Here is a 25,436-nt window from a genome sequence, read left to right as displayed (position 1 = left end):
TTGCATGAGGGGACTAAATTGCATAAGAAAATTGCACGAGTGTACAAAATTGCACGAATATACTTTTGCACGCAGAAAAACTTGCACGAGGGCACACAATAGCACGATGACAATTTTGCACAAAGGTTTAGTTTTGCACGAGTTACAATTTTTCACGGAGGGTCATTTTTGCATGAGAATAAAAAAGGTAGAAAAATATTTATATATATATATAAAAAGTAAAAAAACTAAAAGACATATAGTAAAAAACAAAAAGAAAAAAAAAGTTACTGACCGAGAGTAAAGGCTAGGGGTAACAGTGATGGTAAAAATAAATCAAAAAAATAACTGATAATCTTTTTTATTAAAAAAGACAAGAAAAAAAAGTTAATAAAGTTAATTTAAAACGAAAAAAAAAAGCTAATGACCGAGGGTAACGATTAGGGGTAACAGTGATGATAAAAAATAATTAAAAAACAAATAAATGTTAAAAATAAAATAAAAACTAAAAAAAAAAGTTACCACCAAAGGTAAGGGTTAGGGGTAAAAGTAATAGTAATAAAAAAACATCAAAGTTAATTAAAAAATATATAGTTATATAAAACAAAAAATTCAACCCATGCAAAAATTTATCCGTGTGAAATTGTCTGCTCGTGCAAAAGTGTCTTCGTGCAGAAGTATCTTCGTGCAATTTTGTGCCCTCGTGCATTTTTGTACGCTCGTACAAATTTGACAGCTACACGATAAAATAACTAAAAAAAACAAAAAAATTTTAAAGGAAGAAAACTAAAAGATATTATAAAGCAAAAAAAAAAACAGTGTGTGAAACGAAATTTTTTAGAATAAAAAATAACATATTTTAACAAAAAAAACTTTCTGAGGATAATAAAATCAGGCTTATCAACTTGTTAAAAATATATAAAACCATCAAATTTAGAAAAATCGTGGTTACAGAAAAAAAACTCTTCGTTCGTGTTTTGAGTTATTTTGTAACAAAATATGCATTTTGTTGTATTTTAAATGACCGCCAGGGGGCATTAGACGATTTTTTATCAAATCACACAATAAAACTTTAACAATGATTGTTATAATACTCTTTAGCCTCTAGCTTGCGCACTACGCGCAGCTCGATATGTTGATCGTTATTTTTGTTTTTGGCCCAGTTAGCCATAAGATCGTGCAGAAAGCACACTAATTTTAAGAACTTAAGACACTGATTGAATTTAAGAACTTTGTTATGATTGTCATTTTATAAGAACTTTATGTTTATTTGTATTACTGTATTGTAATTTGCTCAGTTAAGCCATAAGACCGTGCGAGACGCACACGAATTCATTATAAGAACTTTTATATTATTTTCGTTTTATAAGATCTTGATGCTTATTTGCATTATCGTATTATATTGTGCTTAGTTTAGCCATCGTTGTGCATGAAGCACGGTATATATTAAGACTCTGTATTATTAGTACTTTTATTAGTAAGAACTATTTTTGTATTTAAGATTTAAACCGTTTTAAGAACATTTATATTTGTAGAACTTTGTGTTTATTTGTGTGTTTATATTCGAAGTTTTATTCAACTGATTTATTAGCTGCTTTATCACTTCTAATTCTATTTTCATTCACATTAAAATCACATAATCAATAAACTCACTTCATTAACGAAATTATTTATAATAAGTTTATTACATACTTACTAATTACTAAGTTAAACCTAATGAGTAAGGTAAATTCAGTAAAAGCCTTAAGAGCCAAACGCGCTAAGCGTTTAGCACAAAAAAGGGGGACTTCCCCCAATTAAAGGTAGTTCCTACCACAGGCCCCCTAAGACTACATTTTTTTTTTAAATCTTTAATAGTATACCTATGTCAGACAACTATAAGTTTAACAATAACAAAATAAATGATGTTAACAGACAATAAAAAAACTTTAAGTGTTAAAAACCGGTACTTTTTCGAAAAAAAAGTAATATCAGCATAAAACATCTATTTTTGTACCAGAATACTTTTTTGACTAACGAGCTTTTAAATTATTTATACGTAATTTAGCTTTGAAAATTAAAAAGAGATCATTCAGTGTTGACGCGTGGTATTTTTTTAGGAGTGCGCAAGGTTTACAAGTATCTAAAAAACAATTTTATTAATTGTTATATATTTTTTAACCAATTTTGAATAATAAAAATTATACATTTACAAAAAATCGTTTGCATACTGAAATTTATTTAAAATCAACTGTTTTATATGAACATAGTTTTTGAATGTTTTTAGGCAGAGCATCCGCTCTACCCAAAACTACGCCCATGGTGTCATTTGTATGTTACAAAAATAAATACTTTTTATCAAAAGTAACACGTTGTAACAGGATACAAAAATGATAATTGTTTAAATTTAATGGAAAGTTTTGAGTTAAAGTTCATGTTTATCCAAACATTTAAGAGAAAGCTCGCAAGGTCAAGTGTTTTACTGATGGAAAGTTGCATTTGCATACAACAGCTGGAAACGGGTCAAATATGCACGAAGACACTTTTGCACGGAGGGTCATTTGTGCGTACAAGTGTTAATTTTTCAACTTAAAAATATGCAACATTGAAACTTGCATCTTTTATAATTTTAACTCATAAACGTATTAGACGTTCAAAAGTACAGTAAAACCACAGGATGCAAACTTCACGGTAGTCAAGCTTCTTAACTCTTAGAAATTTTAAAGTTTTTATCTATATTTAGAAGAAAAATATGTATAAACTCAAACAAATTTAAAAGAAAGAAAACAAAAACGTTGATTAAACGAAAACAGAACAAAGTATCACACGTAACTCAGAATCTTTTAAGATGAAAAAAAAATGTTATAAGAAAAAAGTTGCTTACAATGATAAACTCAGGCGTATTGACTTGTTATGAAGTCTAAAATATGTATATATCGTAAAAAATTAAAGTACATTTGGTTCCAGAAAAACAAATACAGTTTATACTTGTTTTGAGGTTTTTAAAATGTAAGTTTATTTTTATACTCTATACCTATAAGTTTAAGTATAAATAACAAACAATGTAAACAGACACAAAAAATCATTGTATATATAGTAAACTAGTTTATTTGTAAGAAAATATAAATATAAAAAGGACAAAGAGACTATTTACTTTATATTCTAACACTTATTTAAGTGAATAGTTTCACTATTAACTTTTTTTGAAAAAAATTATACCATTGACTGTTTTTGTACCAAATTACTTTATTGACTAACGATATTTCGCTGCTCTTAAAATATGAACATATACAGAGTATGTACAAGATTAACTTAAAATATAAATATCTTGCAAAGTTATTTATGAGTATGTTAGATATATTTAGTATAGAAATAAATTTATGAATAAAAGCAAGGTGCAAACCTTTTTATACAGTAAAAACTAGCTTTAAACATTTTAATTTAGTTATTCAAAAACAGCAGTATAGCTTTTTGATACGAACTTACTAAATTTATAAAATTTTGTTAGAGTAAATATCAAAAACTAAGTTTCAAAGCTACAAATCATGTTGTAAAACATTTTTTACAAAAAAAATTAACAATATGTAAAATAACAGACTAAAGTTTTTAAAGTGTGCACAAATTTTAAATAAATTTTAGTTATTTAGAATTTGAAATTAAGATTTACCAACACAATGCTTTGTGTGTGGGTAAATTTTAATGATAGCAAAGCTTATAAAACAGTTATATGTTCTATCTAGGATATTCTATCTAGGATATTATTAAACCAATTTTACAGCTTAGCACTTAGCAGCACTCTTCTATCGGATTAAACTAGTCAGGGTTCTAGCGTCTTTAATTATACCCATTAAATCTTCTTTACATATTTTACCAATTATATTTATCATTATTAAATGATTGTTGTCGCATATTAGTAGTTTTTGTAATACTATTTTCTAATTTAATATAGTTATTTAGTATAGTTTTGTGTACAATAAAAGTTTTTTTATAGAAGAAAGAAACTTATTGATTTTGTTATAAAACTAATATTATTACGTGGTTATATTGAAATTGTTGAATTTTGCAACATTAAAAACCAATTTTAATAATTTTCACAAAAAGTTCAGATTTTAAAAGTGTTAATAACGCACAAACTGGTGCTGAATTATTTCTTTTTTAACGCTAACATCTACTTATATTATTTAATTAACATGTATTCAAATGAGCATCAATATTATCAGCAACATAGTCTACTTTGTTACATAATTTTTCTTCTAAAAAGTATACACTATCTCATTTTTGGGTGAGAGCGCTTGTGTGATTGAACTTTCTTATCTAACAAGTGTGCTTGGTCGCGGTCAATATAGTATTAAAGTACAAAATTTATTTGGATTTTCCAACAGGCTCTGCTTTTTTGAATCTCTAGGTTCTAGGGTTCAAAGCTTGATCACTAACTAAGGACTAAGAAAACTTACATTAAAAGGATCGTTCGTTCACTTATATATAAAAACGAAAACATTTAACTCAATGAATTTATAGATAATACATTTTTTGTTTAAAATTTCGATTTAGTTAGTACAATATGACAAAAACATTCCATAAACGTAACAAAAATACTTTTTGTTTACTTTTTAAACGTAGTAGAAACATAATATATGTGTTCTTTCGGTGTAATATTTGTTTTGAAAATGATGAAACTTAATAACTATTATTAATTAAAATTTTAATCATTTATCAAAATCTAACGCCAAAAGTTTTTTTTATGAAGTTTTATTAGTATATATATTTATTTTATCAAAGGTGTATTTTAAGCACTGACAAGCTCTTTTAGTAAAATTTAGTCTGCTAAACATTCTTTGATAATGTAGAAAACTTTCGATTTTCCTTTTATTAAGTGTAGATAGACCTTTAAATGTTTTTTTTTTAAATTAAACCTATATTGTTTTTTAGTACGTGTAAGTTTTATGTGTACTTTTAATTAATGTTAGTGTTTTAAAAATAATACCAATCGTAGCGAAGTTATGCTAGTATTAAAATTATGATTTTTGAAAAAAAGTTTTTATAAATAAAAACTTCATGTGAATACTCTGGACTAGAACATCCACTGAGTAACTCAGGAATTTTATATTTGACAGTTTATTTTTGAAAATATATTTTTTATTTTATTTTTAATGTTTAATAAGCTTATAAGCTTAAAAGTAAAATTTTAAAAATTAATGCTACATAAATTTTAAGCTTTTTAATTTGTTCTTTATCGTTGTGTTGTAAATACCTGTTTTAATTAACTATCAAAGCAATCTGTTTATTAAAATCTTATAGCGACCATAAATACATTTTGTTATGATTTTAGAAAAAAGTTAATTATACTTTATATATATACTAAAGTTTAATTCAAACTGTTTATTTATTAACTACTTAGTATGTTTTTTTAAAAATATACACGTTTTTTAAACTGCTCAACTAAATGTATAAGTAAGATGTATATTTTTTCATTTTTTTTTTAATTCTTTCTTTTTTATAAGTTTCTAAAACTTAAAATAAATTGTTGAAAACAAAATAAAATAAACGAATACTATTCTAAGGTCCCCAAGACCCCAATTATCTTAGATTTTAATGAATTTTCTAAGGTAACTGATAAATCCCCGGTAGAAATATAAATTAAATAAAAAGTAAAACAGTTATTCGCTGAAAAATAAATCAATTTAAAAAAATAAACAGTTTTTCATCAAACGCTAAAAGTTGAAAAGATTGAAGCAAACGAAAAATAAAGAAATTAATGGCTTCCAGTATTTTGAAACAAGTAAATAAGTTTACATAAATTTAGCGCTAGTAGAATAAAAGCAAATTAAACAAACTTTAGATTTTACTCAAAAATGTACAGCATTCAAATTGTTACATCTATTCAAGAGTAAAAATAAGATAAATAGTAATAATGGTCATGTGTACTATAAATGCTTAAAGAACTTTATAGGTTTTGTTAATACTTTTTATTTCATCGTAGTTAAAACGAATAACTTCTTTTTTAATTATAATATTTTAAACATGTAATAAGTGCTTCTTTTGAAAATTTATAGACTAATTTATAGATTTTGTTTTTTGTTATTTAAGATAAAAAACATCAGAATACACTCTCCCCCACAACAATAAACTATTCTGAAGGTCAAGCAAGTGAGTTTGAGCTCATCATGTGTTATTCCACCTGCCCTATCTTTAAGTTTATCAAGAAAAAAAAATTATCTTTTGATTAAAAAATAAAACTCTATCTGTCTAAAAACAAAAAAAAAAATGCAGAACTTTTATTTTTATTTAAAAAAAATAGCCTTTATTAAAAAACACCCTATTGACACGTTATTTAGCAAACACTCACATTAAACACGTTAAAATCTCAACATTAAACACCACATAGTGTGAAAAAATCCTGAAGCTCAAATCCCCAAGCAAGTGCTGCCAACGTTCTGAACAAAACAACAATAGCAACAATACAATTATAATATCACTGCCACTAAAGTGATTCCACAATTAGCTGTTAAAAATTTTAGTAGCAAATACCATTGAGCAGTATAAATTAAAAACTACCATAAGGAACCTTCTGTTGCCTCCGATTTTGACCAGCTGTATCTCAAAAATTATTTTGGATTTTTAAAATCTGTAAAAATCATCTTGTAGCTTAGTAAAAACTATATAAAATAAGATCAAATTGTGAAAAAAAGTGTTTTACCCCTCCCCCCTATGCCCTTAAGTTTAATACATTTACAAGATGACCATTTAACTTGGAATCATGGAAAAACCTTGATTTAATAAGTTTTTGAAAAAACCCTTGAATTTTGAACAAAAATTTATTAAAAGTCTAATACTTTAATAATTTGTCGTACAAAATTAAACATAAATTTTACAAAGGATTCATTCAGAAACATTTTTATTTAGCAATTTTAATATTGTTATACTGTTTAAGACATTTTTACCTAAAGTTTAATTTTATACTTAAAATTGACCAAAAAACTTGTTATCAAAAGAACCTGGAAGAAATTAAGAAAACCTAGAAAAAAATTTCAAAAAACCTTTGGCAACCCTGTAAAATAAAATAAAAACACTTAGATCATTAATTTTATACAATAATAGTAGTTTTGTATAGATTTATACATTATAACTGTTCAAAATATAGGTTTAATTGTTTGCTAACAAAAGATCCTAGTGAAGTAACTTCACTGGAATATAAATAAAAACAAATTGTACAGTTATCTTCCTTTATTGTACCAACATATAATTCTGTGTGTTAACAAATCAACACACTTCAACTGGGTTCTTTAAAAAAATAATTACTGTAATGAAAGAATAGAATAAAGTAGGTGTATACATGTTTTCATTAAAATAAAATAATTTCTACAGATAAAAGTTAATAATAGGTAAAATACTTAATATTAAATCCAACTGTTATAAAACTATATAATATTTGTGATTATGAAGTCTAAAATAAGTAAAGTAAACTAAAATACACAACAAAACAACAAATAGTAATATAAACAAACAACTCATGTTAATGGAAAGAAAACTGATTCAACAGTAAAATTTGATATAACAGTTGGATTTAATATTAAGTATTTACCTATTATTAACTATTATCTGTAGAAAATATTTTATTTTAATGAAAACATGTATACACCTACTTTATTCTATTCTACCTATTCTTTCATTTCAGTAATTATTTTTTTACAGAACCCAGTTGAAGTGTGTTGATTTGTTAATACACAGAAACATATGTTGGTACAGTAAAGGAAGATTACTGTACAATTTGTTTTTACTAATTACACTTTTATACATTATATAAATTTAAACGACAAATTTAAATTGTTTGATACTTGATGGGTTGTCAACAAATTTTTAGTTATTAAATATACCTTAAGAATTTTAACTACTATGTTGAACCCTCAAATCCGAGATATTAGTACAAATTGTTCTAATTATTAGAATAACTCACTATTCACAGGATATATTTTTTATAAATATTCACCTCAATCAGAAAGAATCATAAGGTAAAGTTTTATAGAAATACAAGTTGCCATATTATCAATTTTTAGTTTTTCTACTAAAGCTAAGTGTGTTGTTATGCATACTTGATTAAATCAACAAAAGTGATAAGTTTTATGTTTTTCATGTATTCAAAATAACGAAATATATTTTTAAGGATTATAAAAACTAATATGAAAAATGGTTGAAATAAATTCTTTAGAAGACATCAGCAGACTAAGCAATACTGAACTTAGTCAAAAACTGAAAGAGTATGGTGTAAATGCAGTGATAAGCTCTGCAACAGCAAATACTTACCGAAAGAAATTAGCTAAACTTTTGGGAATTTCAAAAGATATGACTGTCAATAGTTCTAATAATAATGATAAAATTCCTAAAAAAGTGAGTTTTTGATTTTTTTTTTCCAAAAAATTAAGTAAAAATATTATTACAACTGAAAATTAAGTTTTGATTAAATATGCTAAAAAGGCACTTGTGTTGTTCAACTTTTGTATTCATATGTTATGCTTCTTTGAATTTTATATTATTTTTTAATTTTAAACTTGGAAAATGTTCATTTTTACTTAAAAAAATTTCAAACTTTATGATTTTAGCTAATTTAAAGTAATTTCATTTTAACTTCATATTTTAAATTGTTTTAGCTTTGTTATTAGTAATAAAAGTACTTTTTGGTATAATTTTGCTTGGAAAACCTAGATATTACTGATGATTTTACATAATGTACTGTAGTCAGTATACATTAAACTTGTTCTTATTCTTTTTAGTCTTAACAGTTTTTTAAAGATATTTATTTCAGAGATAACTTTAGTATTACTTTATATGTTTCTATATTCTTTTTTTTATTGAAAAATTTGTACATATAAATATTTTTAGTCAAAATTTATTTTTTTACAGACACCAGAAGAAAACCAAAGAAAAGTAGCTACAGGTACTTTAAAATTGTTCAATTTTTAAAGTTTGATTTAGCTGTATAGTTTTTTTAAACAACTTTACTTTATTATTTGATATAGCTAGGTAGATTTTTTAAGCAACATAATTTTATATTAACTTTTTAATTGTAGTTTTTTTTTTCAGTTGAATGTTCTAATTACTTTTACAAATTTTAAACAAAATACTCTAGTATATTATTATTATCCAAAAAATCAGTTTGTCATTGTCTATGTTGATTTTCTTAATAGCTTTTAGTTATTTCGACTGGAATAGTTTTTGTTAGTAGCTATAAGTTGTTTAAAACTCTTTAAATGTTAAAAAATTAATATTGTGTTACATGTTAAATATTTTAAGTAATTAAGGGCATAGGGGGGTAAAACACCCTTTTTTGGTTTTTGATCTTATTTTATATACTTTTTACTAAGCTACAAGATGCTTTTTACAGATTTTAATGATTAAAAATAATTTTTGAGATATAGCCGGTCAAAGTCAGAGGCAACAATAGGTTCCTTATGGGAGACGCAAACTAAAACGACAAATAACTAAAAATCAAAAAAATCTATTTTCTCCTACGTTTTTTGAGATAACTACCTCAAGTTTTCAGGAAATGTTCCTTAATGTATTTAGAAAATTCTGTCAAAAAGAAATTTAAAAAAATGAAATAATATAAATTTAATAACAAAAAAACTAAAAAATTTTTTTTTTAAAATTTTTTATATTAAATTTTTGTTTTTTAATTTTTTAAAATTTTTTTTAGACAGAATTTTCTAAATATATTAAGGAACATTTCCTGAAAATTTGAGGTAGTTATCTCAAAAAACGTATGAGAAGATAGATTTTTAGTGAAATAGTCTGTTTTTGCCGTTTTAATTTGTGCCTCCCATAAGGATCCTATTGTTGCCTCCTACTTTAACCGGCTATATCTCAAAAATTATTTTGAATTTTATAAATCTGTAAAAAGCATCTTGTAGCTTAGTAAAAACTATATAAAATAAGATCAAAAACCAAAAAAAGGTGTTTACTCCCCCCTCCCCCGCCTATGCCCTTAAAGAATACTATGTGGTACTATTTTATGTTTTATATATACTAATGTTAATCTATATTATTTTCAATGATTATTATTTTAAAAATTATCAGTAGGTAGTCTATTTTGAAACTTAAAAAATAATTTAAGCCTATCATTGCAAAAGTTTAATGTTAGATAAATTAAAATTACATTGTATTTTTTTTAATTGTTACAAGTTTTACTTGTAAATTACAAGTTTTAATTGTAATTAACTAATTTTGGTTTCTGCAAAAAAAAGGTTTTACTAATAGTTTTTTCGTATTATCTAAATAAGCCTTTTTGGCAAAAACAAATCATTACTTTGTTTATTTTTTGATAAGTAATCAAAGTTTATAGATTGAATTACTATTTTTTACTTATTTTTTTTTGTTTTAATAAGTAGTAAAGTAAATTATATCTAGGTTTATAGTTTATCTTTTTTTTATAGGGAAGTATCTTAAAAATTTACAAAAATTTTAAAACATGAGTATAAAAGTTAAATTAGATACTTATACTTTTACATAGTACCAATAAAATGTACATTGAATTTAAAATGATAGTTTTAGCTATTCTTATAAAATATTTAAAAATGTTCAGTTTTGTATATTTTTTCTAAATACTTACTGGTGTATTAATCTAAGTTAATACCAAAATACTGCAATTGTAATTTTTTTTTTTAATTTGATAATACAACATTTTTTACATTTCTCCTTATAAAACTTATAGTTGTAAACAAATAGTTTGTTTTTGTATATAAATTTATTATTTTTTTAAGGAAAGTCATTCTACATCACTTTTGACAAGGAAAACAATAGTTTTAGTAAGTTTTTGTCTGTTTTTTTAATTTTGATTTTTACTTTTCAGTATTTGTTTTATGCGTTGTAAACTTTATATTAAATTTTCAATTAGAACAGATTTGCCCATTTTCAAGTTATATATTAAATAAAGTTTTTTATTTAGTTCACATTTAATAAAATTGACATTAGTTTAATTTTTTTTCATAAAAAAATCCAAGAATTACTTATACAAAATAGAAATTAGTGGAAGGCGTTAAGTACTAAGTATAACAAATTTCTTAAGAGTTCAGTAATTTCAAACAACTTTTAAGGTAAAGTCAGTTAAGAATATAGATCTGGTTCAAATAAATGTAAGAAACTTGACCCTTTAAGGCCTTAAATCGAAACTATAAAACTTTAAGTTGTTTAACATGTTTTCTTAACTGTTTGATAAATTTGACATTTCATGTAAATGACAGTTTTAAGTAAAATCATATAAGTTTCTTACATTTAAAGAAGATTTACTTATATTTACATCACAAGTTACAAGTAACTTAAATATATATATTTTTTCATTATTATTACCATTTATTATTATTTGTATTTATAAAAGTGCTGAGCCATTTGCTGTACTTTGCTGCTTATGTTTTGATTTATCACTAAAATATATTACTTCGACATTTAGATTATAGTTATTTTTATACTATCTAATTTATTTTATAAGACTTTGTTAAATATTTCAGACATAGTAACTTGTCTGTCCGAATTAAAAATTCTTGTTTTAAATATTAAAAGTTTGTTAAATACTAAAACAACTGTTTGAGTGTTTTAAACTAAAGTTGTTTAATTAAAATGGGCAATTTTGCTGAGTATTTTAAGACCTAGAAATTATATAGTAATCACAACTTTGTGTAACAACTTGTTTTTATTGACTGCCAATAATTGTGAATGATTAAAATGTAAGTAGAGTTGCTGTCTTTTAAAGCTTATAAAAATGTATTTCAGTTCCAAGAATGTTTTGTGACTTTAAGCTAGCCCAAAAATTTATAAAGAAAACATCGGGTAGATTTAAGTTGTTCTCTGAAGAAGAAAACGCACAAAACTATTTAAATGAACTTTTAGAGTAAGTATTTTTTTGTATTACATTATTCTTTATAAACATGAGAAAGTTGATGATTTTTTTTAGAAAAAAGTTTTTGTTAAAAGATAATCTTAGTTATGTTAAGATTTATTATTTATAATTGTAACAGATGATAAAAAATTTGAATAAAGTCATTTGTAGAGTATTTACAACTTTTAAATGTGTGTAAATAACCGTTAGTTTATTATAACCCTTGCCTAATTAAGTAAAAGAAAAAGAATTTAAAATGGTATTGTCATTTGTAATGATGTAGGAATTCTCACATAAAAAGTATTTTTACCCTTAAAATTTTCATAACCTATTCTTTTTTTTTCAAATTAAAAAAAGTTTTAATTTTTAAATAATGTCAAGGAAATTATAGTGAAAATTATTAGATCTAGTGTTAAATCATTTATCGCATAAATTATTTGTAGCAGAATAAATAAAATATTTTGTTGTGAAAAAAACAAGCTTAATAACAAATAAAAACTAAGTAAGGGTTATTTTATATCCAAAAGTTATATAACGTTTTTTTTTTTTTTTTCAGAGTTTCAAAAATAACTATCATGTTAGATAATTATAAAATGAAAAATTTAAGTAATTTAAAAATATGTTCTTAAGTTATTATTTTAAACTAAAATAATTTTTTTTGTGACTTATAAAGCCAAGTTTAAATGTATTATTCGTAACTATAAAATTTAATATAATATTTTGTTTTGATATTTAAAAAATATAAGCAGTATTAACTATTTTAAGTCGCTGGAAAGTTGTTGCAATTTTAGCACTAGTAAGTATATTTTTTACAAACTAGTAATTGTTTGTTTTATTTTTTTTTTATACGATTCACTGTGCTTAGAATTCATGTAATTAAGGTAACTTTATTTTAAAAAGTAAAAACTGTTCAATGTCTAAATGTTTTGTTTAACTTTTTTACGTTGAACTAACAAACACCAAATAAGGTAAGAATAAAATATTCTTCATAAATATAAAAACTAATTATACAGCAATCTTCCTTTATTGTACCAACATATGTTTCTGTGTGTTAACGAATCAACACACTTCAACTGGGTTCTGTACAAAATAATTACTGTAATGTAAGAGTAGAAGCATAGAATAAAGTAGGTGTATACATGTTTTCATTAAAATAAAATTAAATAATTTCTGCAGATTTTTACAGGTTAATATTTAATAATAGGTAAAATACTTTATGTTAAATCCGACTGTTATAAAGCTATATAATATTTGTAACTATTAAGCCTAAGTTAAGTAAAGTAAACTAAAATACACAACAAAACAACAAATCATAATATAAACAAACCACTTACTATAATGAAAAGAAAAACTGATTCAAAATTATTTTAACGTTGTCAATGATTGAACAAAATACATCCAATAGTTACGTCACAATATGTATGAAGATTAATACAGCTTTTTAATTTGTATTGTAAAGTTAGTTAACTTAGTCTATTTTGATTAAAATGAAACAACAACTATTAATTAGTAAATCAATAAAATTTAGCAACGGCAAAGACAATAAAAGTCACAGGAACTTGATATAACGTGTAACGTGGTAACTTCATAAATATATGCATATTTTAATATTTTACATTTACTATCAGCACCATTATTACTCAGTTCGTATGTTTTTAATTCAGTAGTTTCATATTATTAAACTAAAAGCTTATTTAGTACTATTGTATGATAAAATGATTTTAATAGCGCCCAAGCTTTTATTACATTTTCTCCATTTATTTTTAAGTTTTTATTTTAAACATTATGTTTAATCTTAATCTAAAAATACTTTCATTTTTTGTTTAATGTTATTTACTAGTTTTAAACTGTCAAAACAACTTTATACTTAAAAAATAAGTTTTTCTCAGATTTACAACTAAAAGCTTCTTTTGACTTCTAATAATACTAAAAAGTTATAAATCCTAGTCTTTACAAAGAAAAACGATATAAACTCTAATGAGGAAAGTTCAAGTTTATATAATTAAAAAATTTAAATCAAAAAAGTATGAATTCTTCATAACTTTTATTTTTGTCCTCTGTTACAAGTGTAATAATGTTAAACAAAAATTTAGATTTTAGGAAAAAATTATATGTTGTTTAAGGTTTAGCTTGCTTACAATACAATATCATCACTTTATGTTCTATTTTCCATAAAACACTGATCACCATAGGCATAATTTAAACACATTAAAGCACAGTAAAAATAATAAAATAATTCAATATATGTTAATTAGTTTTACAACTCATTTTAGCTATAACATTTTACTTTTCTTAAAAAAACTATCAAATCTCATAAATAAAAAACTCTTTTAATTTCTTAAAAATACTCAAATAAATTAATTTTCATATATAGAAATATTTTTTAATGTTTTACTCTCTTTGTTTAAGTACAAGTTTTATTTGAGCTTATAAAAACTTTCTATTCTTTAGGAACTTTTGTTTGACACTTTATGGTGATAGAAATATTCTATAAAATCAAAAACTTGAATATTGTTCTTCTCATTGTTTATGTTCTTATAAAGTATTTTTGCTAACAGAAAAATACCAATTGAAATCAAAAAAGAGAAAATAAAAAAACCTGCAGCACCACAAAGTCCACCGCTTGAAAGAAAAAATGAAGAAAAACCTGACTTTTGCCCGTTTAAAAGTCCGTCAATAAAACAAATCAACCAAATTAGAAAGACAATTGAAGATGGTAACCTAGTTGAGTTTGAGAAAATGGTCGAATCAAATCCCCTTTATCTGGTCACCCAAAATGATAGTCCGCTGATTTATAAGCCCAGTTGCAAGTAAGCAGTTTATTTTTCTTAATTACCTTCGTGTGTAAATTAAGTAGATATAGAAATAACTAATTATCATGCTTCTTTTTAAAATACACAGTCATTTTATATGTTTCAGCCACAATTCCATGTTTTAATAGTTTTCCGTATATTTACTGGTAAGAACAGTGTGATTGCAGATACAACGCGATGCACGTGGCAGCGGTGGCAAACAAACCCGAGTTCGTTCAAAAAATTGTCTGCCTGGTCAATGACGAGTTTATCAAAAAAATAAGACCGAACGCCAAATTTTCAAAGGTTCAAATCAAAACCAGCGTTGATAAAATTTTGGATTATTATTTCAACCTGGGAGATAAAATTAACAATGAAACTCCTCTCCATTTGGCCTGCAAACACGGATATTCCGGTTCGTTTTTACAATTCATGTCTTTTTCGCAGAGTATATGCTTAATGATTTGATATATCTACCACTAAACAGATACTTTTACATATTTATACAGAAATGGTCGAGGAACTGGCGTCTCATGAGTGGTGCAAAAATGACTTGAAAAACAAATTCGGCCAAATGCCTATTGACATCATCTGCAGCAGGTCAAAAAAAGAACCAGAAGAAAAAGAGTAAGTTGGAAATGTTTTATCTAAATTTAATTATTTTTGTTTTTACTTTTTAGCGTATTTATCATGTTGTTTTTATTAACTTTTACTTAATTTTTTATTTATCTAATCACTTGTTAGTTCTTAAAATTTTGTTGGTTTAGTTGAAAAACTGTATTTTATTTTTAACTGTTCAAAATATAGATTTAAGTGTTTGCTAACAAAAGATCCTAGTAAAACAAGTTCATTGGAAGATAAATTAAAATAAATTATACAATAATCTTTGTTTATTGTACCAACATATGTTTCTGTGTATTAAAGAATCAACTTTCGTTGTTGTTCTTTCCATTAAAAACCCAGTTAAGTGTGTTGATTCGTTAACACACAGAAACATATGTTGGTACAATTAAGGAAGATTACTGTATAATTTGTTTTTATTTTTATTCTGCAGTACGTTTCTGATGATAAACAGTGAAAATACGTTAAAATGTTTACAAAAAAAAGGTTGGAGTATTTTATTAAAACACAATTAATTTATTTTTACAGGTCACTCAAGCAAGCCATCACGAACTTGCTCACCAACAAGTACTTTGTGCCGCTGTACCGCGTCCACGACAACGCATTCCAAGCCAAAGTGCACCGACCCGTGATATCTTCGAGCTTGCTGAAGCATGACGAGTCACGTGGTGTTCAGCTGACTCCCTCGAAGCAGCTGACTCCGATTAAGTTGAGGGGAAGCCCCGTAGTAGCAGCCGTTGTCGGTCCCTTCACGGATCGCCGCCAAGCGGATGAGTGTTACGAGAAGTGGGCTTCCCCCAACAGAAAACTGAAGCCAGGTTTTTTTTCAATACTCATTTCTTTAATACCATTTACTATAAATAAATATGGATAAGGCACTTTGTATGCTGTTTTTTATACAAATCGCTGTAGTTTATAATTTTTGCTGCCAAGCGAGACAAAAATTTAAAACTTATCTAGGGTAGTTTTGAAAACTGTTTAAAAATGTTATAAAAGTTATGTAAACGATGTATTCGCTAAGTATAAGATTCACAACTTTTGTATTAGATTTTAAGATAGTATTTTTCGAAGGTATAATTTTTTATAAACTTTCATAAAAGTATTTATAGTTATTATAAAGTTTTTGTTAATAGTTCAGCAGTAAAGTATTTTTATAAACCTTAATTATAACATAAATCTATCTTTTAGCGATATAGCCTTTTGATAATACATAATGTTATTACTAGCAAATGTCTATAAGTTTTACTGTATATACTGAATTAACTTTTATTTTTTATTGAATTAACAAAACGTGTAAACACAGGAGTCGAGAGTTCTTTTAAGCTGAGGGTTTCCGACATGGAAAAAGGCGACGAGCGAATCGGCCGTCAAGTTTCCAGGCAACTGAACGCTGATTGGCTGGAATATTGGGAATTTCTAAAAAGTTACGCTGATTTTCACACGCAGTCTGGCATTGAACTTTTGGAAAACTACTTCCGTAAAAAGTTTGTATTAAAATATTCAGTTTATTCTAGCTCAAACATAGTTTAGTATCCAAAATAAAGTTTTAGATCATATGGTAAAAATATTTTTGTTCAAAAGATTTTTATCTGTTTTTACCGAATATATAATGCTGCCATTATTTAGGTTGTCTTTGTCAACTTCGGCCGCAGAAGCCGCGCTGTCATCGGGTGACGCGAAGCAAAACGGAGCAGTCAAAAGCGGAGACACGCCGCAGGAAAAGTTGCGAAAAGCGTTGAATTTGAAGCGAGCCGACTCAATTTCGTACGACTCGCCTGCGCCCAACATAAAGCTGATGCCGAGAGACGAAAATCCAATGGAGGACGAGTTGTCCAGTTGCTTTTCCAACCTCAATATTAGGAGCCCGACGTCGCCAACTTTTGAAAACAGTGACTTTGATAGTTTCAAATCGCCTTTGCCAAGAGACCGGTGTAAGCTTAACAAGTTCGTTTATTTGTAGTGTTCTGGTTTAGATCATAAAAATTTAGTTTATTTTGTTTCTTGAAGCTTAAATGGAATAATTATTTTTCTTTTCAGAGGTGATTGCACAAACATGTACGCAAGTCAAATGGATTTTCAAGTTTCAACTAAACTGTTTATAATTAAGTAAGTTTTTCTAAAACATGGTTGCCACACACTCAGGCTAGTTTGAAATTAATAAGACTCAGGTCAGCTTAGTTTAGCTTGTTTTTTTTTGTGGCCTTTAGAACTCTTACTGGTTTTTTTGAAAAATTCACCCTAGGGCCTAGATTAAAGAATTAAAAAAAACTACAGACAAGTTTTTTGCAAGGTCTTTAATGAGGTTGTGTTTTTTGAATTTATCATTATTTTTTTTAACTTTTAGTTTACTAATGTTAAACATTAATAAAAAATTAGTATTGATTTCAGTTATTATGTAAAGTTTTCCGCCGTTTTACTATCTATAATTTATTATAACACTATAAACTGTAGAAAAATTTTAGTCTTCTAATAACGATTTAGGATAATAAAATAAATTCGATTATGTTAAGCTGTAACATCTTTGTTAAATTATTAAAAAAATAATAAATGTTTAAGTTGTGTTTTTACAAGTATATAATTGTATAACTTTCGTTTTATATAAACAAATTCTGAAGGTGTTAAAAATCACTAATATATAGTAAATTGTAAAATTTTATTTGGATTTATTTACATTATTTAAAAATTATAGCTAAGATTAAGTTTAGACTGTTGTTGTTTTACTTATTTATGAAATCTGTAAGTTGAAAATGTAGTAGAAATATATTTATTTTAGTTTTAATTTTATTAGTTAACTTTTTTTCATAAATTTTTCACTTTTGTTTTCAGGTTTATTTCAAAATTTTATAAAATGAGTTGTATACAAATAACATATTAACATGATCACTTCCAATTCTGCATACACACTTTTAAATAACTTGACTGTATTGAACTTGTAAAGTTTTTATACTTTTCCATATGTATGTTTTATAGTGTTCCAACATACGTTTTTAAATACATGCTAGTAGTGATTTTTATATATCTAGATAGAAGCCTTAAGCAAATTTAAATTGCGTTTACACGGAAAATTGAAATATTTTTTTTTTAATAAACTCAGACCAGATTTTACCTTGATGAGTTGGAACCCTAATTTGAATTTTGAAAGACCACAATCATTTTAAAAGAATTGTTTACAGAATCAAGATAAATTTTAGCTAAAAGTTTAATTTTACGAATGTATTTTTATCTTTGATAGTTTTATCTATTTTAAGAAACAATTCCTTAAACTGATGTTTAATATTATAACAAACTGTAGCGAATCACCATCAAAGTGGGATAGAGATGTTTCAATAGCCATCGACAAAAATCTTGTCAATGAAAAAAATTATCCTTACGTATCAAAATGGCTGCAATCTATCGAGCAGTTTCCTGCAAACTTGCAAAAAAGGTTACTTTTATTCAAAGAATTTTAATGATATTGTAAATTTAAGAAAATACTTTAAAAATTATAAATTTATTTACAGCCAAGAATACTTTATTAAATGAAATTAGAAAGGATTTAACAAAAGAAATCTATGTTTTTTACGTTATAAATAATTTGTAGATGTTTATTTAATCTAAGTTTTGTGTAACAAATGTTCCAAATAAAAATTACTTTTAAAAAATTAAATATTGATAAAAAAAAAGTATTAGTTAAATATTAATCATTTTCTTTCAAGTCTATAAAAAATGTTAGTTGTTTTTTAAAAATAAAACTAATAAAAAAAAATTTAGTTGGAAAACACCAAGACCAAATAAAGTAGTAAGTAGAGCCATTAGCTCAACGAACAGACAAATATTTTCTCCAGTAAAATTCGTTTGGAAATGAAATAAAACTAAATTTCTTCTCAATTCATGATTGTCGAAATTTATTGCTTTTGTAACGTAAATTTAATTTTGTAGTAATTTTTAGTCTATTTAATGTTTTAATGATGTTATCTTTTACATGTTAGGTAATATGTATTTTTACTTTTTTATTTTTAAGTTTTTATTTTATATATAAGCATTAGTTGTTTTAGTTTACGTATTTTACTGCCAAATAATGACTTTTCCACATACAAAGCTTTTTACTTTAAAGAAATTTTTGTTTTATACTTTTTTTCTTTGAATAAAAACATTTGCAATTTAGATAAATTAATATGCGTTTTATATTCAAAATGTGTATCTGACCAAAGTATTGTTAATTGATTGATTAACCCAAGTACTACTTTTGTAACAATACTTTAAAAACGTATGTTTACTTTATTACATAGATTACCAAGTAGTAAAAAATTGTTAAACAAGTTACTAGACTGACCAATCAGCATAGCTTTGTACTGTTAGTCCCACTATGGGTTTAATTTTGAACATTACTTTGAAAATACTACATGATACATTTAAGTTATGCCAAATATATATCGTAATAAGTTTTTAGTCTTAATTTTAAACAAAACTAAAAAGTAGCAGATACTGATAACGGTTGCATTTTATAATTTTTTATAAAAACTGAAGTAATTACGTTATTACTGTGATATTCTAGATAAATTAAGCCGAACGAATGTTTTAAAATTTATTTACTTAATTAAAATGACGAAACTGTTTTACAAATCTCGACATATATTGTTGTAGTTTGTTGTTAATAGTTTTAAAACTCTTTACAGCAAAATATTAGGAATATAATAAGTAGCTTTCTACGAGTAGTAAACTTGGTAAACGGGTTACACTCTATAGAAAATATATATACAATAGTTTTTGTAAAATGCAATTGATACCAGGGGCGTGATTTGGAATGAAGCGAATGCTCAGTTAAAAATATTAAAAAAAAATTGCTATATTAGAGCTTTAGTTTACAAACGATTTTTTCTAATTGTAGTATTTTTATTGTACTAAGTTAAACTATTTAAAATTACAAAGTTTTTCAATTACTTTTGACCCCGAAAAAATACCAAGCGTTCCACTGTTGTTTTTAAATTTCAAAGCAAACTTAAGTAAATTTGAAGAGCTTTTTATTCAAAAAAGTATTTGGGTACAAAAACAATTTTTTTATACTGTTGTTTTTTTTTTTTCAGAAAGAGTAAATAGTTAAATTAATACTGAAAGAAGATTAAATTGATTGTATCTTCGCAAACTTTTTTCCTATTACGGTAATAATTTCTTTATACAATTAAAGTGTTTTATTGTCTGTTAACATAATTTATTTTGTTATAGTTAAACTTATAGATGTAAATTAAATTACTCAAAACAAATAAAAATAATTTTCCGAAATCACGATTTTTTTAAGTTTTTACGATGTTATATATTTTAAACAATGTGTAACAAATAAATGCGCCTGACTTTATCTATTTCGGTATTCTTTCCTATTAAATGCTATGTTTTATATGCTAAAAGATTCTGAGTTACGTTTCATACTTTGTTTGTTTTTATCTTTTTCTTTTCTTCTTTCAAATATTTAATAAGTTTTTATATATAGCTTAAAAACTTTGAAATATACAATTGTTATAAACCTTGATGACCGTGAAATTTTCTATACATCACATTGTTTTACTGTATTTTTAAATTTTTACTGTTAAATTATTTATTACTTTCTAATGTTTGTTTCAAAAAATGCAAGCTTTAATGTTGCATATTTTACGTTGAAAAATAACACTTGTGCGCAAAAGTTTATGTGGTAAATTTATAGTCATGTGTTACTTTTTTTTACTAGGTGTTGTTAGTTATAATAATTAAGGGCATAAGGGGGAATAAAAAAACTTTTTTCGAAATATGATCTTATTTTGTATAGTTTTTGTTAAGCTACAAGATTTTTTACAGATTAAAAAAGTTCAAAATAACTTTTGAGATATAGCCGGTCAAAGTCGGAGGCAACAACAGGGTCCTTATGGGAGGCGCAAACTAAAACGGCAAATAACTAGAAATCACTAAAAATCTATCTCTTCCTACGTTTTTTGAGATAAATTTCTCAAATTTTCAGGAAATGTTACTTGATATATTTAGAAAATCCTGTCGGAAAGAATTTAGAAAAATTAAAATTTTATAAAAAAAAATCTGTTTAGACAGAATTTAGAATTTTCTTAACATATCAAGGAACATTTCCTGAAAATTTGAGGTAGTTATCTCAAAAAACTTAGGAGAAGATAAATTTTTAGTGAAGTAGTCTATTTTTGCCGTTTTAGTTTGCGCCTCCCACAAGGATCCTATTGTTGCCTCCGACTTAGACCGGCTATACCTCATAAGTTATTTTGAACTTTTTTAATCTGTAAAAAGCATCTTGTAGCTTAGTAAAAACTATGTAAAATAAAATCAAGTTTCGAAAAAAGTGCTTAACCCCCCTATGCCTTAAGTGCTTCCTCATAACTTTAAGTGACTACTCTATGTAATGTTGTCTATAAAAAAACTATTAATGGAAAAAACGTAATGAAGGATACTTTATTGTTTTTATTATTAAATCGCATAAAACTAAGTTGTGCTATTCACACTATTGCACTTATTCTTGATCAGAGGGGCAGTGACCATCACGTTTGTATGCGTATTTGCAAGCCATTTCATTTTTGTATTCAATGTGTTTTTCAAGTTTATCCATCTGCACTTCATTTACTGTTCTTTCAAACTCCAAATAATACCTCGGCTTCACCAGACGCGCATCAACTCTGTACTAGTTAGTGATGTACCGGACCCGGATCAGATTTTTTTTTTAAATTAGGATCCGGTCGGATCCGGACTTTTTTTTCAAATTAGAATCCGGCCGGATCCGGATATTTTTTTGCAAATTAAAATCCGGCCGGATCCGGATTCTTAATACTCTAAGTCAGTGGTTTCCAACCTTTTTCATGCCCCGCACCCCTAAAGTCTCTTAATTTGATCTCGCACCTCTAACACTATATGCTATAATTACTTACTAATAATTTGATAGTAAGTTCATTGATTTCATTAATTAATATTTTGTATTTTAATTTTTACGATAGTGTACTATTATTATATTAATGTTACGTTATACGCCACATGGTAAGAAGCCAATAAAATAAGTTTGCCAGCAGATACCGAACTGAACTTTGGAAGTGTTCCTCGTGATTCATAGCAGATCCTTTTAGATTTCAATGACTCAAAATTTTGACCTGAAATATTTTCTCCACCATGTCGTTTGTTAAAATGTTCTTGCAACTTAGCTGGCTTCAAATTAAAGTTCTAAAACACAATTTTACATAACATGAATTGCGTTTTTTGCAGGCCTTCAACTGTTTCAGTGCAAGTAAAACCAAACTGAACATAACTATCATTCCACTTCCTTAACTTGACATGATTGAGTACTAATTAAATAAACTGTATTCTAAGAAAAATAAAAAAGTCAATTACTAAGACATTTTTTTTCATAAAATTTATACAAAAACAATGCTTCAGCCTATGACTTCGTCATTTAGTTTTTTAAGATTTGAAAAAGTATTAGAAGTGAGAAAAAAGCACTAAAAAAGTTATTAATATTAGGGTTAAAACTAAACTTTTTATATTTTTAGTTTTGTTATAAATATATGTACTCATAAAAAAAAATCAGCTGTTCAAGTTAAGCTTTTGTATTGTTTTATTTTCAAATCTATTAGCAAGTAGGAGGTTTAAAAATAAGAAAAGTTTGAGTTAAGATTCAAAAAAATTAAAACATATTTAGTCAAAAATTCTAAAAAAATATGTATAAAAGCAAATACAATAAAAGTTTATGCTTACAACATAAATAGAAAAAAGTAGATTGAAAAAGGTAAACGGTTTAAGTTCAAAAAAGGAATGAATAGAAATAAAGTTGATGCATTAAATACTCTTGCTGATCTATAAAAATTGGTTTCACTAAAGCTAAAAACAAGTTTTCTTAAATGGTATAACATACAGTAATTGCTGTGAACTTTACAATTTACTGATGTAAAATCTTCAAGCACTACTTTCTGCACAACTAAGTTTAATAAAAACTACATTATAAATGTAATAGACTTAAAAGAACCTGTTTTTAACAGCTAATAAAAAACCTGCTGAAGTTACTAATTTTTATCTAAGTATTTCAATTAAAATAGGTGCTAGCTCATGAACTGTTTTAAACAATTAATGGCCAGTTAAGAAAATAAAATATTTAAAGTTTAGATGATTAAAATTCACAGGTGTAAAACTTTAAGAAAGTTTTACTGAAATGTTAATTCTAAACTAAGAATTATTAAAACAAATTAGTAAAATGAATTTACTTCTATAAAAGCGCTATTGCTCTATGACGTATTAATAAAATTAATTTATTCAGAAAATTAGCGCCAACTTTTTTTTTATAAAAAAATGTACTTTTAATTTTATTAACTTCATCAGAGAGTAAAAATCTACTTATTTGTCATACAAAAACGAAAAGCCATCTCGCACCCCCTGGAATGCTGCCTCGCACCCCCAAGGGTTGCGAGCACCCCTGGTTGGGAACCCCTGCTCTAAGTTATTTGTAATGTAAGTAGTAAATAGATTTACGCAAATTTTATATTTTATTCGCGACCGGTTTCGGTGGCAAGAGATTGCGACCTTTTCAAGCAAAAATAAAATATGAAACTGCATATAACAATGTTAGTTAATTATACTGTTGTTTAAAAACTTATTCATGCGTGAAGAATATAAACAAAAATGTTGCATATTCGAAAATTCAAGCATATCAGAGTATATTTAGGTAAAATTGGTACTAGTTTAAAAAAAAAAAAGGATTGAATTAATATTAATATAATGAGTCAAAAATAAAAACTGAATCCAGAGCTTTTCTTTGAAAAAATAATAATAAAATATTTATATCTTTTCTTTAAAAAAAAAATAATAAAATATTTATACCTTTAAATTTATCTAAATGAAATTAAGAATTGTCTTAAATTGTGGTTTTAAGCCAAGAGTCAACAAAACATTAATAAAACTCAAAGTCGCTGAAGATTTAAAAATCTATTTTGTGCTAAGTTAACAACAGTCAAAATTTAAACGAATTTAATAATATTTAAAAAAAAAAAATCTAAAAAATTTATCTAAGTTGAATTAAGAACTGTTTAATTTTTTTTTTTTCATTTTAAGTCAAATGTCGACAAAAACTCAATGAAAAATAATCTATTTTTTACTTTAATTATGATTTGGTTTAAGTTTTGTCTGCTTTCCAATTTATTAGTATAATAAACAATGAACTTTACCGCAAGATCAACAACAACAGCATCCGAGACAATCCTACGACCGGTTTCGTCCTTATTAGGACTCATCAGGCAGGAATAGTCGCGAGAAACCGCTATTGTGATCTTAAACAAGCGGGCTTAAGTACTTAAGCGACCGTTTGTGGGTAAAGTTGAAAAAATGACACAGCTATATCATTCACAGCTCAACGTCTCAGACATTGTCAGCTTGTTGTGAGATTGTAGTCTGTGCTCGTTTGATCAGTTTTAGCCAATATTTATTTTCATTTTTTTTACTTTACCCACAAACGGTCGCTTCAGTACTTAAGCCCGCTTGTTTAAGATCACAATAGCGGTTTCTCGCGACTATTCCTGTCTGATGAGTCCTAATAAGGACGAAACCGGTCGTAGGATTGTCTCGGATGCTGTTGTTGTTGATCTTGCGGTAAAGTTCATTGTTTATTATCGATGGCATAAAACATCTCAACATTGTTGATGATGGCCGAAATAAATATTGGTTAAAACAATTTATTAGTAAAAATCTGTTTCTGTGTCTGCATGAGTTCATTAATTCTGTTCTTTTGTTGATGCAATTTGTACCGGATTCAAGGATTAGTAAAGCAGCGACTTTGAGTTTTATTAATGTTTTGTTGACTCTTGGCTTAAAACCACAATTTAAGACAATTCTTAATTTCATTTAGATAAATTTAAAGGTATAAATATTTTATTATTTTTTTTTTAAAGAAAAGATATAAATATTTTATTATTATTTTTTCAAAGAAAAGCTCTGGATTCAGTTTTTATTTTTGACTCATTATATTAATATTAATTCAATCCTTTTTTTTTTTTAAACTAGTACCAATTTTACCTAAATATACTCTGATATGCTTGAATTTTCGAATATGCAACATTTTTGTTTATATTCTTCACGCATGAATAAGTTTTTAAACAACAGTATAATTAACTAACATTGTTTTATGCAGTTTCATATTTTATCTTTGCTTGAAAAGGTCGCAATCTCTTGCCACCGAAACCGGTCGCGAATAAAATATAAAA

At 25.7% G+C, this 25,436-nt stretch overlaps 2 protein-coding genes across 2 annotated transcripts; both read left to right on the top strand.

Annotated features, from left to right (window-relative positions):
- Positions 1–11,756: 11,756 nt before the first annotated feature.
- Positions 11,757–17,197, top strand: LOC145844868 (ankyrin repeat and LEM domain-containing protein 2-like). Its single transcript, XM_082952289.1, has 7 exons — positions 11,757–11,836; positions 14,383–14,634; positions 14,805–15,031; positions 15,126–15,243; positions 15,766–16,055; positions 16,541–16,721; positions 16,864–17,197. The coding sequence occupies exons 2-7, from the start codon at positions 14,564–14,566 to the stop codon at positions 17,195–17,197; spliced, it is 1,221 nt and encodes a 406-aa protein (XP_082808415.1). The 5' UTR covers positions 11,757–11,836; positions 14,383–14,563.
- Positions 17,198–17,277: 80 nt separating this feature from the next.
- Positions 17,278–19,163, top strand: LOC145844729 (ankyrin repeat and LEM domain-containing protein 2-like). The gene is made up of 3 exons (XM_082952151.1): positions 17,278–17,343; positions 18,530–18,661; positions 18,988–19,163. Exons 1-3 carry the CDS (start codon positions 17,291–17,293, stop codon positions 19,079–19,081), a joined length of 279 nt encoding a protein of 92 aa, XP_082808277.1. The 5' UTR covers positions 17,278–17,290; the 3' UTR covers positions 19,082–19,163.
- The last annotated feature ends 6,273 nt before the right edge of the window (positions 19,164–25,436 follow it).

Source organism: Thalia democratica, chromosome 9 (genome assembly GCF_965202585.1).
Source record: "Thalia democratica chromosome 9, ktThaDemo2.hap1.1, whole genome shotgun sequence".
Lineage (NCBI taxonomy): Eukaryota > Metazoa > Chordata > Thaliacea > Salpida > Salpidae > Thalia > Thalia democratica.
This window is presented reverse-complemented; position numbering and strand designations above follow the sequence as displayed.